The sequence below is a fragment of the Staurois parvus genome, unplaced genomic scaffold, assembly GCF_062004578.1.
Source record: "Staurois parvus isolate SC_StPar_1 unplaced genomic scaffold, SC_StPar_1.0 ptg000093l, whole genome shotgun sequence".
Taxonomy (NCBI): Eukaryota; Metazoa; Chordata; class Amphibia; order Anura; family Ranidae; genus Staurois; species Staurois parvus.
Window position 1 is genome coordinate 32,242 of NW_028317889.1, and position 13,767 is coordinate 46,008.

A 13,767-nucleotide genomic window follows, 5' to 3' on the forward strand; every position below is an offset into this window, starting at 1 on the left:
CCGATTGCCCAACGCATCAAATTTAAACTCCTAACCCTGACCTACAAAGCCGTTCACAACACTGCCCCTGACTACCTCACCAACCATATCACCAAGTACCACCCTACCCGTACCCTTCGCTCCTCACAGGACCTCCTTCTATCCTGCTCCCTGGTCTCCTCCTCCCATGCACGACTGCAGGACTTCTCCAGGTCCTCCCCCATCCTCTGGAACTCACTGCCCCAATCCATCAGACTGTCGCCTTCCCTATTCACATTCAGGCGCTCCCTCAAAACCCATCTCTTCAGGGAAGCCTACCCCACCCTCACCTAACGGCCATCCTCCCTCATTCCTCCCACCACTTCATCCCCCTCAGCCACTTCCTACTGTACCTTTTACCCCCTCCCTCCTAGATTGTAAGCTCGTAAGAGTAGGGCCCTCTTACCCCTCGTACATTGTTTGTTGTTGTTGTACTGTGCCATGTTTTGTCCCCCCTATTGTACAGCGCTGAGCAAACCCTTTGGCGCTATATAAACTCGTAGTAATAATAATAATAATAATTTATTATATAATTTATCCAGAATTATTTTGAAAAAATTTCAAAAGTATTTATATCATTTATTTATATATATATATCTATATATATCTATATATATCCGCTGTGTATGAAAAGTTTTTTTTTATAGAATTTTATAAATACTTTTTAAAATTCTTAAACAATTCTATAACAATATTTATAAAATTCTGTAAAAAATATTTTCATATACAGTGTGTTATCATAATACATACTGTATATGAAGTTTTATTGAATTTTCTAAATATTTTAAAAGTATTTATACAATTATATAAAAATAATTAATATATTATATACATAGTATTATATGATTGTATTTATATAAATATTTTTAATATAATACATATAATATTTACACGACTCACATGCCCCCTTATATGAATAAAACATGCAAAAACTCCCCCATATTTTTGTTTGAATAATTATTTCTTTAGTGTGAATGTTGGGCCCCATCTTCCCCAGTTGATGCCTCAGCTGCCCCCCACCCTAGTGCCTCCCTCGGGGTACAGCGATGGATTGGATTATAACACTGGAAGTTTACTGACCTTTCTCCAGAACAGCCGGGGTCTTGTGGGGGTTTCTTTGGCTCCTTTCCCATCATCGGCTGCGGCTGTAATCTGCGGTGGGACATTGGAAGGTTTAGCGTCCTGCGACATTACCTGTTCTGGAGCCGACTGCTCGGAGTTGGCTGCCACACACACAACAGGCTCCACTAGTACAACCTACAAGGAAGATTAGTAGTTAGTACGGGGTTAGAGGTTAGCAAGAGTCTAGGACATAAAATAGTCTTTGTAGTTTTTTTTTTTTTTTTTTTTTTAGTATTTTTTTCTTTAATTTTCTTTTTAGTATTTTTGTTTTTTAGTTTTCTTCTTAGTATATTTTTAATTTATTTTTAGTATTTTTTTATGTTGTTTTTTTTTTTGTTTTCTCTTAAGTAAAATAGGGTCTGCTTAAGTGTCAGTATATCAAAGCTAGAACATGGATTACATAAAAAAGGAAATGTCATGTGACAGAATAATATGTAAAATATTTGATGGTCTGAAAACAAACGCAATAAATTTGTTTCCCAGAGGAAGACATTTTCCTGCACACAGGTGACTTCCTGCACCCCCCCCCCCCGCCCTGATCACATATTGGGGGTGGTACATGCTGAGCCTTGTTCAGTCTAAAATGGATGTCGCCATAGAATGATATTTGAATTTTTCACCAAGAGGACTTGTTTTGTGATTGAAGTTGAGTCCCTTCACAAATCCGTCAATCTTGAGGTGGAATTTGAAATATTTTCCATTGATTGAGCTCACATTGTTGTCCTTCAGTGACATAAAGAGCCAGGAAGCCAGCGGTGTATTAAAACACTTCCCATGGGATTGGGTCTTTTTTTAGTGTATATATAAAATATATTAAAAATATATATTTTTTTATACATTATATTTAAAAAAATAAAATAAATATATAAAAAAAATTATTTAAATTTTTTTAAGTATATATATTTTTTAAATATATATTTTTATATATTATAAATGAGATATTCAATAAAGCAGTTTAATCTGTTTATTTTCTTTCTCTGTTTTTTCTCCCCTCATCAACGTGCTAACACAATAAAAAAAACCTTTCCATTTTCATTATACACCTTATTTATAGACCCATCATCAGTTGGTCTCTGTGCTTTCCTATGCAATGCAGGCAGATCATGGCTAGTGGGAGGGGCCAGCAGGGTGCTGTACCTGATGGGTGGATGTTGCTGGGAGGGCTGTAGTTACATGCTGACCACCCTATGTAACGCCCCCCATGTGATGCTGAGCCTAAAATCCAATAAATGAGAGGGGCGGGACCAGGGATAGTCAGGCTGGGGAGGAAAGGGGTGGGACATTTCACTCTCCAATCACAGGCTGGGGGAGGGACAAGACCTGTAAGTGTTACTGAACTGCAGCAGAGAAAGGCAGGTTTCCAGCCCTGCCGAACGGAGCGGTGCTGCGTGGCCGAGCTGTGTGAATCTCAGGACTGGATGGACAGAAGTACAAATCCTATGGAAGGTAACACAGCTCCTGTATTTGTATCTGTCTTGCTGGAGTTCTGATGTAAGACACAAAATATACAGATAACATTTTTTGGTGTTTATATTAGTGTACATGTATCCGAATGAACAACACTTTGGTGGGTGGATGTCAGCCTGGGGAGTGGGCGGTCCTATAAAAATCCTAAAAACCCGCGTAGCTGTTCCTACATCGAAGCTGGATGCAAAATCGAATGTTCTCAGACTATATTCTCTGCAGTTCGAATGTGTGAATGTGGAAAATACCACATTATGGCCACTAGATGGAGCTGAGGCGCATGCTTATTGTCTATAAGTCAGCTCCATCTAGTGGCCATATTACGGTATTTTCCCCCTTTCACACATGCTCCATCTTAAAGGGACCCTGTTATGAGTGAATGATTGTGGCCACAACTAAAATCTGGGGGAAGAGGGGCATAGCTCACCCCAACACCCCCCCTAGATCCGACCATGCTGAGCAACCTTCTTGGCAGGATCACCAGCTATTGTTAAACACCACATATGTAAAGAGATGAAAAACAAGTTTTGGAATTACAATATTAACAACCACTCAGTAGATGGTTTATAAGGAGTCGGCTCTTTGGGATCGAATGTATTAGTTTGGCTTGAATAGTAATAATAAATGAAGAATATTCTAAGTCTGTCTTATGGCTCAGAAAGTATAGAATCTTATTCAGCTGTATGACCAATGGGGAGAACTGTCCATGTTACCTGTAAGTCTGGGTGTAGAGAGTATCGTAACTCCATAACTTCAATGTCAACTCCAACAACTTCATAACATTGTCATCTCCATCAACGTCAACTCCATCAACGTCAACTCCATCACATTGTCAACTCCATCAACATCAACTCCATAACATTGTCAACTCCATCAAGGTCAACTCCATAACATTGTCAACTCCATCAACATCAACTCCATAACATTGTCATCTCCATCAACGTCATCTCCATCAACGTCAACTCCATCACATTGTCAACTCCATCAACATCAACTCCATAACATTGTCAACTCCATCAAGGTCAACTCCATCAACATCAACTACATAACATTGTCAACTCCATCAAGGTCAACTCCATAACATTGTCAACTCCATCAACTTCAACTCCATAACATTGTCAACTCCATCAAGGTCAACTCCATAACATTGTCAACTCCATAACATTGTCAACTCCATCAAGGTCAACTCCATAACATTGTCAACTCCATCAACGTCAACTCCATAACATTGTCAACTCCATCAAGGTCAACTCCATAACATTGTCAACTCCATCAAGGTCAATTTCATTAACATCAACTCCATAACATAAACATCAACACCATCAACTCCATCACATCGTCAACTCCATTAACGTCATCTCCATCAATGTCAACTCCATCAACGTCAACTCCATCAACTCCATAACATTGTCAACTCCATCAAGGTCAACTCCATAACATTGTCAACTCCATCAAGGTCAATTTCATTAACATCAACTCCATAACATAAACATCAACACCATCAACTCCATCACATCGTTACCTCCATCAACACATAACCTCAATGTCAACTCCATTAGCACCATCAACTCTATAACATCATCAACTTCATCAGTGTCGGTTCCATAATGTCAACCTCATCAACTCCATCAACTTCATCAAGGTCAATTTCATTATCATCATCAAATCCATCAACATCAACTCCATAACATAAACATCAACACCATCAACTCCATCACATCGTCACCTCCATCAATACATAACCTCAATGTCAACTCCATCAACATCAACTCCATCAACACAAAACCTCAATGTCAACTTGAATCTCAAGTTCTAATTTTGAGTTTGTGATTGGTCCTGATCATGTTTCCTTTACTAAGTCTTCATTTACTGGCTTGAGGGTCACAGTTCCGTTTGGCTCAGGGACTTAATCATCCATCATCTCTCTCAGCAGCTTGAGTGTTGAAGGTCCAAATTTACAATTTATAATTGTTGCATGTCCTTGAGCATATTTCACTTACTTGATTTAAATCACTGACCATCTCAAGTCTGGATAGCTGAAGGGTATAGCACCCGCCTTTCAACCTCCATCAAGTTATTGGAGTTGCTGGTTCAATTCTTGATCTTTATTGTGCATTTCCCTGATTATGGTTTACTTACTAACCTTTACCACCACCTTGCGCAAAGCAACAGGTATCTTAGGGGTTTAACATCCACCCATCTTCATCTCAGGACCATCAGCAGTATAAGTTTGAACCCCAAATTCCATTTATGATTGTCCCAGTCATGTTTCCTTTACTAAGTCTTCATTTACTGCATTGAAGGTCAAATTTCTGTTTGGCTCAGGAGCTTAACAACCAATCAACCCTGTTAGAGTTGAAGGTTCAAATTTACGATTTTTGTAATTGTTGCATGTCCTTGAGCATATTTCACTTACTTGATTTAAAGCTTTTAGCATGCAATGTCTAGATAGGTGAGGGGTAAGCCATCTACCTATGAACACCCCACCAACAGAAAGTTGTTACAATTGCTGGTTCAAATCCTCAACTTTCTTGTGCATTTCCGTGATTATGGTTCACTTACTAACTCTTGATTTAGTGTGGCTTTTCTCAAAGTGACAGATAGCTTAGGGGTTTAACAACAACCCCTCTTCCTCTCAGGGCAATTAAAGTTGTATGTTTGAATCTCAAGTTCTACTTTTGAGTTTGTGTGTCCCAGTCATGTTTCTCTTAGTAAATCATCATTGAGTTCCTTCAGGAGCAAAGTTCTCTTTGGCTCAGGGGTGTGACAGATGATTGTCCATGTTGAAAATTTTAGAGTTGAAGGTTCGAATTTGGCTTTTTTTACATTTGTGCATAGCCCTGATCAGATTTTACTTACTAAGTCTGGATTTATTGCTGCTGAGATCTCTGTTCTCGTTAGCCTAAGGGTTTAACCTCCACCCAGTCTCATTCCAGTAATCAAAACATCAAAGGTTCAAATCACAGGTAACCTTTTTGAATTTATACATGTGCCAATCATGTTTCATTGCTAAGTCTTGATTTACGGCTTTGAGCTGCAGATTTCTGGATGGCTCAGGGCTATTACAGCTTGTTATCCCTGTTGGTTATGTTAGAGTTGAATGTTCAAATGTCGCATTTTTTACATTTTTGCACGTCCCTGATCATATTTCACTTACTAAGTCATGATTTACTAACCTACCAGCTCAGAGCTTCGGTTAGCTTAGGAGTTTAACATGTATCTATCCAAACCCCAATGATCTAAAAGTTATAAATTCAAATCCCAGATTTTTTTTAATTTGTTGGTGTTCCTGGTTATGCTTCATTTTCTAAGTCTTGTTTTAATACAGTGCAGCTCAATGGTCTCCATAGACTAAGGGATTACCATCCGCTCCTCTACATTGTAGTAGCCTTAGAGTCATAGGTTCGAATCCCAGATTTTGTTAGTGTTCCTGGTTATGTTTCATTCAAGTCTTGTTTTAATGCAGCTCAGCTCAAAGATCTCCATAGACTCGGAGACTAGACTAGGTTCAAATCCCATATATTTTTTAACTTGTTGGTGTTCCTGGTTATATTTCATTTTCTAAGTCTTGTTTTAAAGAGCTTCAGTTTAAATGTCTCCATAGACTAAGGGATTACCATCCTACTACTTTCCTTTGGTATAGCCTTAGAGTTCTAGGGTCAAATCCCAGGTTTTTTTTAATTTGTTGGTGTTCCTGGTTATGCTTCATTTTCTAAGTCTTGTTCTAATGCGTTCCAGCTCAAAGGTCTCCATGGTCTAAGAGATTGCCCTCCACTTCTCTCCTTTGGTATAGCCTTAGAGTTTGAGGTTCAAATCCCAGATTTGTTTTTAACTTGTTGGTGTTCCTGGTTATGCTTCATTTTCTAAGTCTTATTTTAATGCCCTTCAACTCCAAAGTCTCCGTAGACTAAGGGATTACTATCCACTCTTCTACATTGTAGTAACCTTAGAGTTATAGGTTCAAATCATGGATTTTGTTGGTGTTCCTGTCTATGTTTCATTCAAGTCTTGTTATAATGCAGTTCAGCTCAAAAGTCTCCATAGATTAAGGGATTACCATCCACTCCTCTTTGTTGTAGTAGCTTTAGAGTTCTAAGTTCAAAGCCCAGATTTTTATGAATGTGTTGGTGTTCCTGGTTATGCTTCATTTTCTAAGTTTTGTTGTAATGTTCTTCATTTCAAAGGTTTACATAGACTAAGGGATTACCATCTACTTCTTTCTCGTTGTAGTAGTCTTAGAGTTCTAGGTTCAAATCCCAGATTATTTTTGAACTTGTTGGTGTTCCTGGTTAGGTTTAATTTTCTAAGTCTTGTTTAAATACACTCCAATTAAAAGGTCTCCATAGACTAAGGGGTTACTATTCACTCCTCTATATTGTAGTAGCCTTAGAATTATAGGTTCAAATCCCAGATATTGTTTGTTTTCCTGGTTATATTTCATTCAAGTCTTGTTTTAATGCAGGTCAGCTCATCAAAAGTCTTCATAGACTAAGGGATTGCCATCTGCTCCTCTACGTTGAAGCAGCCTTAGAGTTCTAGGTTCAAATCCCAGATTTTTTTGAACTTGTTGGTGTTCCTGGTTATGTTTCATTTTCTAAATCTTGTTTTAATGTAGTCTTGCTCAAAGGTCTCCATAGACTAAGGGATTACCGTCCCCTCCTCTACATTGTAGTAGTCTTAAAGTTCTAGGTTCAAATCCCAACTCTTTTTGAACTTGTTGATGTTCCTGGTTATGCTTCATTTTCTAAGTCTTGTTTTAATGGTCTTCAGTTCAAAGATCTCCATAGACTAAGGGATTAACATCCGCTTCTCTATATTGTAGTATCATTAGAGTTATAGGTTCAAATCCCAAATTTTGATGATATTCCTGGTTATGTTTCATTCAAGTCTTGTTTTAATGTCCTTCAGCTCAAAGGTCTCCATAGACTAAGAGATTACCATCCACTCCTCTACATTGTAGTAGTCTTAGAGTTCTAGGTTCAAATCTTAGAACTTGTTGATGTTTTCTGGTTATGCTTCATTTTTTAAGTCTTATTTCAACACATCTTAGATCAAAGGTCTCCATAGACTAAGGGATCACTGTCCACTCATCTTCTTTGTAGTAGCCTTAGAGTTCTGGGTTCAAATCCAAGACTTTTTTGAACTTGTTGGTGTTTCTGATTATGTTTCATTTTCTAAGTCTTGTTTTATTACAGTTCAGCTCAAAGGTCTCCATAGACTAAGGGATTACCATCCACTTCTCTCCATAGTAGTAGTCTTGGAGTTATAGGTTCAAATCTCAGAGTTTTTTTTTAATTTGTTGGTGTTCCTGGTTATGCTTCATTTTCTAAGTCTTGTTTTAATACAGTGCAGCTCAATGGTCTCCATAGACTAAGGGATTACCATCCGCTCCTCTACATTGTAGTAGCCTTAGAGTCATAGGTTCGAATCCCAGATTTTGTTAGTGTTCCTGGTTATGTTTCATTCAAGTCTTGTTTTAATGCAGCTCAGCTCAAAGATCTCCATAGACTCGGAGACTAGACTAGGTTCAAATCCCATATATTTTTTAACTTGTTGGTGTTCCTGGTTATATTTCATTTTCTAAGTCTTGTTTTAAAGAGCTTCAGTTTAAATGTCTCCATAGACTAAGGGATTACCATCCTACTACTTTCCTTTGGTATAGCCTTAGAGTTCTAGGGTCAAATCCCAGGTTTTTTTTAATTTGTTGGTGTTCCTGGTTATGCTTCATTTTCTAAGTCTTGTTCTAATGCGTTCCAGCTCAAAGGTCTCCATGGTCTAAGAGATTGCCCTCCACTTCTCTCCTTTGGTATAGCCTTAGAGTTTGAGGTTCAAATCCCAGATTTGTTTTTAACTTGTTGGTGTTCCTGGTTATGCTTCATTTTCTAAGTCTTATTTTAATGCTCTTCAACTCCAAAGTCTCCGTAGACTAAGGGATTACTATCCACTCTTCTACATTGTAGTAACCTTAGAGTTATAGGTTCAAATCATGGATTTTGTTGGTGTTCCTGTCTATGTTTCATTCAAGTCTTGTTATAATGCAGTTCAGCTCAAAAGTCTCCATAGATTAAGGGATTACCATCCACTCCTCTTTGTTGTAGTAGCTTTAGAGTTCTAAGTTCAAAGCCCAGATTTTTATGAATGTGTTGGTGTTCCTGGTTATGCTTCATTTTCTAAGTTTTGTTGTAATGTTCTTCATTTCAAAGGTTTACATAGACTAAGGGATTACCATCTACTTCTTTCTCGTTGTAGTAGTCTTAGAGTTCTAGGTTCAAATCCCAGATTATTTTTGAACTTGTTGGTGTTCCTGGTTAGGTTTAATTTTCTAAGTCTTGTTTAAATACACTCCAATTAAAAGGTCTCCATAGACTAAGGGGTTACTATTCACTCCTCTATATTGTAGTAGCCTTAGAATTATAGGTTCAAATCCCAGATATTGTTTGTTTTCCTGGTTATATTTCATTCAAGTCTTGTTTTAATGCAGGTCAGCTCATCAAAAGTCTTCATAGACTAAGGGATTGCCATCTGCTCCTCTACGTTGAAGCAGCCTTAGAGTTCTAGGTTCAAATCCCAGATTTTTTTGAACTTGTTGGTGTTCCTGGTTATGTTTCATTTTCTAAATCTTGTTTTAATGTAGTCTTGCTCAAAGGTCTCCATAGACTAAGGGATTACCGTCCCCTCCTCTACATTGTAGTAGTCTTAAAGTTCTAGGTTCAAATCCCAACTCTTTTTGAACTTGTTGATGTTCCTGGTTATGCTTCATTTTCTAAGTCTTGTTTTAATGGTCTTCAGTTCAAAGATCTCCATAGACTAAGGGATTAACATCCGCTTCTCTATATTGTAGTATCATTAGAGTTATAGGTTCAAATCCCAAATTTTGATGATATTCCTGGTTATGTTTCATTCAAGTCTTGTTTTAATGTCCTTCAGCTCAAAGGTCTCCATAGACTAAGAGATTACCATCCACTCCTCTACATTGTAGTAGTCTTAGAGTTCTAGGTTCAAATCTTAGAACTTGTTGATGTTTTCTGGTTATGCTTCATTTTTTAAGTCTTATTTCAACACATCTTAGATCAAAGGTCTCCATAGACTAAGGGATCACTGTCCACTCATCTTCTTTGTAGTAGCCTTAGAGTTCTGGGTTCAAATCCAAGACTTTTTTGAACTTGTTGGTGTTTCTGATTATGTTTCATTTTCTAAGTCTTGTTTTATTACAGTTCAGCTCAAAGGTCTCCATAGACTAAGGGATTACCATCCACTTCTCTCCATAGTAGTAGTCTTGGAGTTATAGGTTCAAATCTCAGAGTTTTTTTTTAATTTGTTGGTGTTCCTGGTTATGCTTCATTTTCTAAGTCTTGTTTTAATGGCATCCAGCTCAAAGGTCTCCATAGACTAGGGGATTGCCACTCACTCCTCTCTGTTGTAGTAGCTTTAGAGTTATAGGTTCAAATCTCAGATTTTCTTTTTGAATTTGTAAGTGTCCCAATCATGTATCGCTTACTACATCACGATTTAAAGTCTTTAGAGCCAAAGTTCTGGTTGGCTGAGCTTCTTAACAGATAGACAATACATTCAGAGGTTTTTAGAGTTGCAGGTTCAAATCCAGATTGTTTAGTTTGTGCATTTCGCTGATCACTTTTTCTTACTAAGTCTTGATTTACTGCTGTGCTAGCCCAAAGGTCCAGTTAGTTTAGGGATTTCAAATGTACTTGTCTTCATCCCAATGTGCTTAGCTTTAAAGGTTTGAATCTCAGATATTCCTTTTGACTTTGTGTGGGTTTCAGATTATGTTTCACTTGCTAAGTTTTGATTTACAGTCTACAATCTCAAAGTTCTGGCTGGCTTAGGAGCTTAGTAATAGTAAAATTTGCTTCATTCCGGCAATGTGTTAGCTGTAGAGTTGAGTCTGGATTTTTTTTTGTGCATGTCCCCGATAGTGCTTCACTTACTAAGTTTTAATTTACAGAGCCATGTTTCAGAAGGTTGATTGGCATAGTTGGCTAGTAGTTAGTTACCTCTATATCAGAGTGTTTTATAGTTGGTGGTTCAAATCTCAGGTGACCATCTTGAGATTTTGGCGTCCCTGATCATGCTTCAGTTACTAAGTCTCAGTTTACAACATCTTTGACTAGAAGTATGTATGGCCTGTTGGTTTAAGTGCTACCTAACATCATTACTGCAATCTTAGAGTCCTATGTTCAAATCTCAGGTTATCCTTTTTGTGGTGTCTTGATCATGCTCAATAAGTCTTTATTTACTAGCTCAAGGACTGTCTGTCCTGGTGGCTTAGTTGATATAGCATCAGTCACTTTCCTCTCAAAAATTACAAAGTTGCTGATTCAAATCTTAATTTTTTTTTTTCTTTGAAGGTGTCCTGACCATGTATTGCTTACTAAGTCTTGATTTACTGCTACTAACTACATATTTCTGGCTAGCTTAGTGGGTTAAGAGCCTGTTGTCTTCCTTTCCAAGGTTATTGAATTACTGGTTCAAATCTTGACTCTCTTTTTTTTTAAATTTAAGCAGGTCCCTGATTATGTCTCACTTCCTACATCTTAAAATTATTCAGTGTTACTCCATGTGGACACATGGCTTAGTGGTTGAGCAGCCACCTTAATGCCTGAACTCACAGAGTTGTAGGTTTGAATCCCAGCTGAGCCTTTTCAAATTTGTGGGAGTCCTGATCATATTTTACTTACTAAGTCTTGATTTACTGCTCCGGAGGTCAATTCTGGTTAGCTCAGAAGCTTACCATCTAGACAACTAACTTCAACTCCTCTCTGTTACAAGTTCAAATCCTGAAAAGTTCATTTTAAATGCTTGCATGCTTTGATAATCTTTCACGTATCTTAACCTTGATTTACAAGCTGGCTGCTTCAAAGGGCTGTGTGGCTCAGGGGTTTAATACCCAACCAGCCTGTTCTTAGAAAGTCAGGTCCAAAGCTCGTCTTGCCTTTTGAATTTGTGGGTGTCTCAAATTATATTTCACTTTCAAAAAATCTTTGTCAATAAAAATGTCACAGAGCTGGCTATCTCAGAGGATAAGCAATCACATTGTACTGTAGTACCATCTATAGAATTGCCGGTTTGAACCTCAGCTCCTCCCTTTGCATTTTAAAACGTTAGGGCTCTTTCCTCTTGAAATAGGAGAACTAACACACCATCTCTTGACCAGAGACAAGTGGCTCAAGGAATAGCAGCACTACCATGGGCACCATAATACAAGGGTTCAAATCCCTGAAAGCACAGTAGACCACAAGGGCAAATTCCTAAATGTGCTTAAGAACCCATGCTCAAAGCCACACATGTGCTGTAGACCCTCAGGGCACAATCATTAAGGCACCATAGACCCCAAGGGCAAAACCATGAAAGCACCATAGACCCCAAGGGCAAAACCATGAAAGCACCATAGACCCCAAGGGCAAAACCATGAAAGCACCATAGATCACAAGGGCAAAACCATGAAAGCACTATAGATCACAAGGGCAAAACCATGAAGGCACCATAGACCCCAAGGGCAAAACCATAAAAGCACTGTAGACCCCAAGGGCAAGACCATGAAAGCACTGTAAGTCCTCAGTGCAAAATCATAACTAGTGCTATAAAACCTGGGTGCTAAACAATGAAAGCAGTTGAACACTCAAAGGGCAGAACCATGTAGACCTCAAGTATGAAAGTGCAAAGGGCTAAACCATGAATGAAATCTCTCCAGTACAACCATGGAAAACAGTCTCATGCCATGCACAAATCCAAACAATCTCCAGCTGTAATTGGAAGCAAACCTCTTTGAAAGTTGAATTAGTTTTACAAAAATAATTTTTATGTTTTTTTTTTTAAATAACCTCCCAGACTCTCATTAACTGAAGCTCACCACTTGCTGGTGGGTCATCAGCAGATTGGAAGACTCATATACAGAGCCTAAGACAGCAAAGTCTTGGACTTGGATTTGAACCCTGGTCTCCAGCAGCCCAGCATGAGCTCTCACCCTCTGAACCAACCTTCCAGCTCAAAAGTTAATGTGCACGTTCTTATATTTCAGACGTAGACAGATTTTACACAATAAAAAAAAACCAAACCATAAAAGCACCTGAAATTCATGGGCAACTGCAGAGTTCTACTCTCAAATTCAGCTGAATCAGTTCCCATGTGGCAGGTGAAATCTATGGATGGGTTGAAGAGTAATTGTCTACTTCATGTTGGTATCTCTAGTTGTGTGGAAAGGTATTTGTGAGTAAAGTGTACATTGTTTAAGGGAAGATCTAGTGTCCCTCATCACAACACGACTGTTCACCGCATAGAGGCATCTCCAGGTATGTTCACTGAAAGTGACAAAGAGAGGTAATCTAAACCATGGGCTCGCTCTCCTCGAAACAAAAAGAAAAACACGAGGGCAGGAAAAATAAAACATGCAATAAACATAGCCCACGGTATATATGAGTGTGGAGGCTTTAACTCATTCACCATCCATTACAAATTGTTCCATTAGCAGTTGGTCTGTTCCTCTGTCTTCCCTACTATGATTGTGTTTGGTTCATGCTGCAGCAATTTATCACCACCATAATCTGACCGGTCTAAAAGTGATCTAAGCGGAGAATGGCTGGGGCTTTGCAGCAATGTCAATTCAATTGGAGACTTTTAGATATGTGGCTCCCCATTGCTTTGGGCTTACATTCAACATTTTATCACGTAACAATTGGAAAAAAAAAACTTTTATTTTTTTTTTTCGCTGTCTTTTTTCCCCCGCTAGATTCACCTTCTCTGTTTGTCTGGGTGATCATTTTGAAGGGACAGAAATGACGTGAAACCCATTTTTTTCAGAGTTGTCATTAGAACAGAAAAAAGAAATCTTCCAATTTGGACTCCTGGTTACCTTCACTTTGAAGAGATTGGGCACTATTTGTGCTAGTGACACCAATAATGGGGCACTATTCCTGCCCTATTTCCAAAGATGGGGCACTATTCCGCCCTTTAATACTAACGATGGGACTTTATTCCTACCACTGGCACCAATGATGGGACACTATTCCTCCCACTGATACCAATGATGGGGCACTATTCCTCCCACTGATATCAATGATGGGGCACTATTCCTCCCACTGATATCAATGATGGGGCACTATTCCTCCCACTGATACCAATGATGGGGCACTATTCCTCCCAGTGACA

General features: G+C 38.5%; 1 protein-coding gene across 7 annotated transcripts in view; it reads right to left on the reverse strand.

The window, feature by feature from the left end:
* BCAS1 (brain enriched myelin associated protein 1) overlaps nucleotides 1–13,767 on the reverse strand; it is a 91,298-nt gene that overhangs the window by 27,002 nt on the left and 50,529 nt on the right. For 5 of the 7 annotated variants that reach the window (XM_089670701.1, XM_089670699.1, XM_089670696.1 and 2 more), the window contains one exon: nucleotides 1,099–1,275. In XM_089670701.1, coding sequence (XP_089526827.1) covers nucleotides 1,099–1,275 — 177 coding nt within the window. The remainder of the gene's footprint in view (nucleotides 1–1,098; nucleotides 1,276–13,767) is intronic. The other 2 variants (XM_089670698.1, XM_089670700.1) reach the window with 1 other exon arrangement.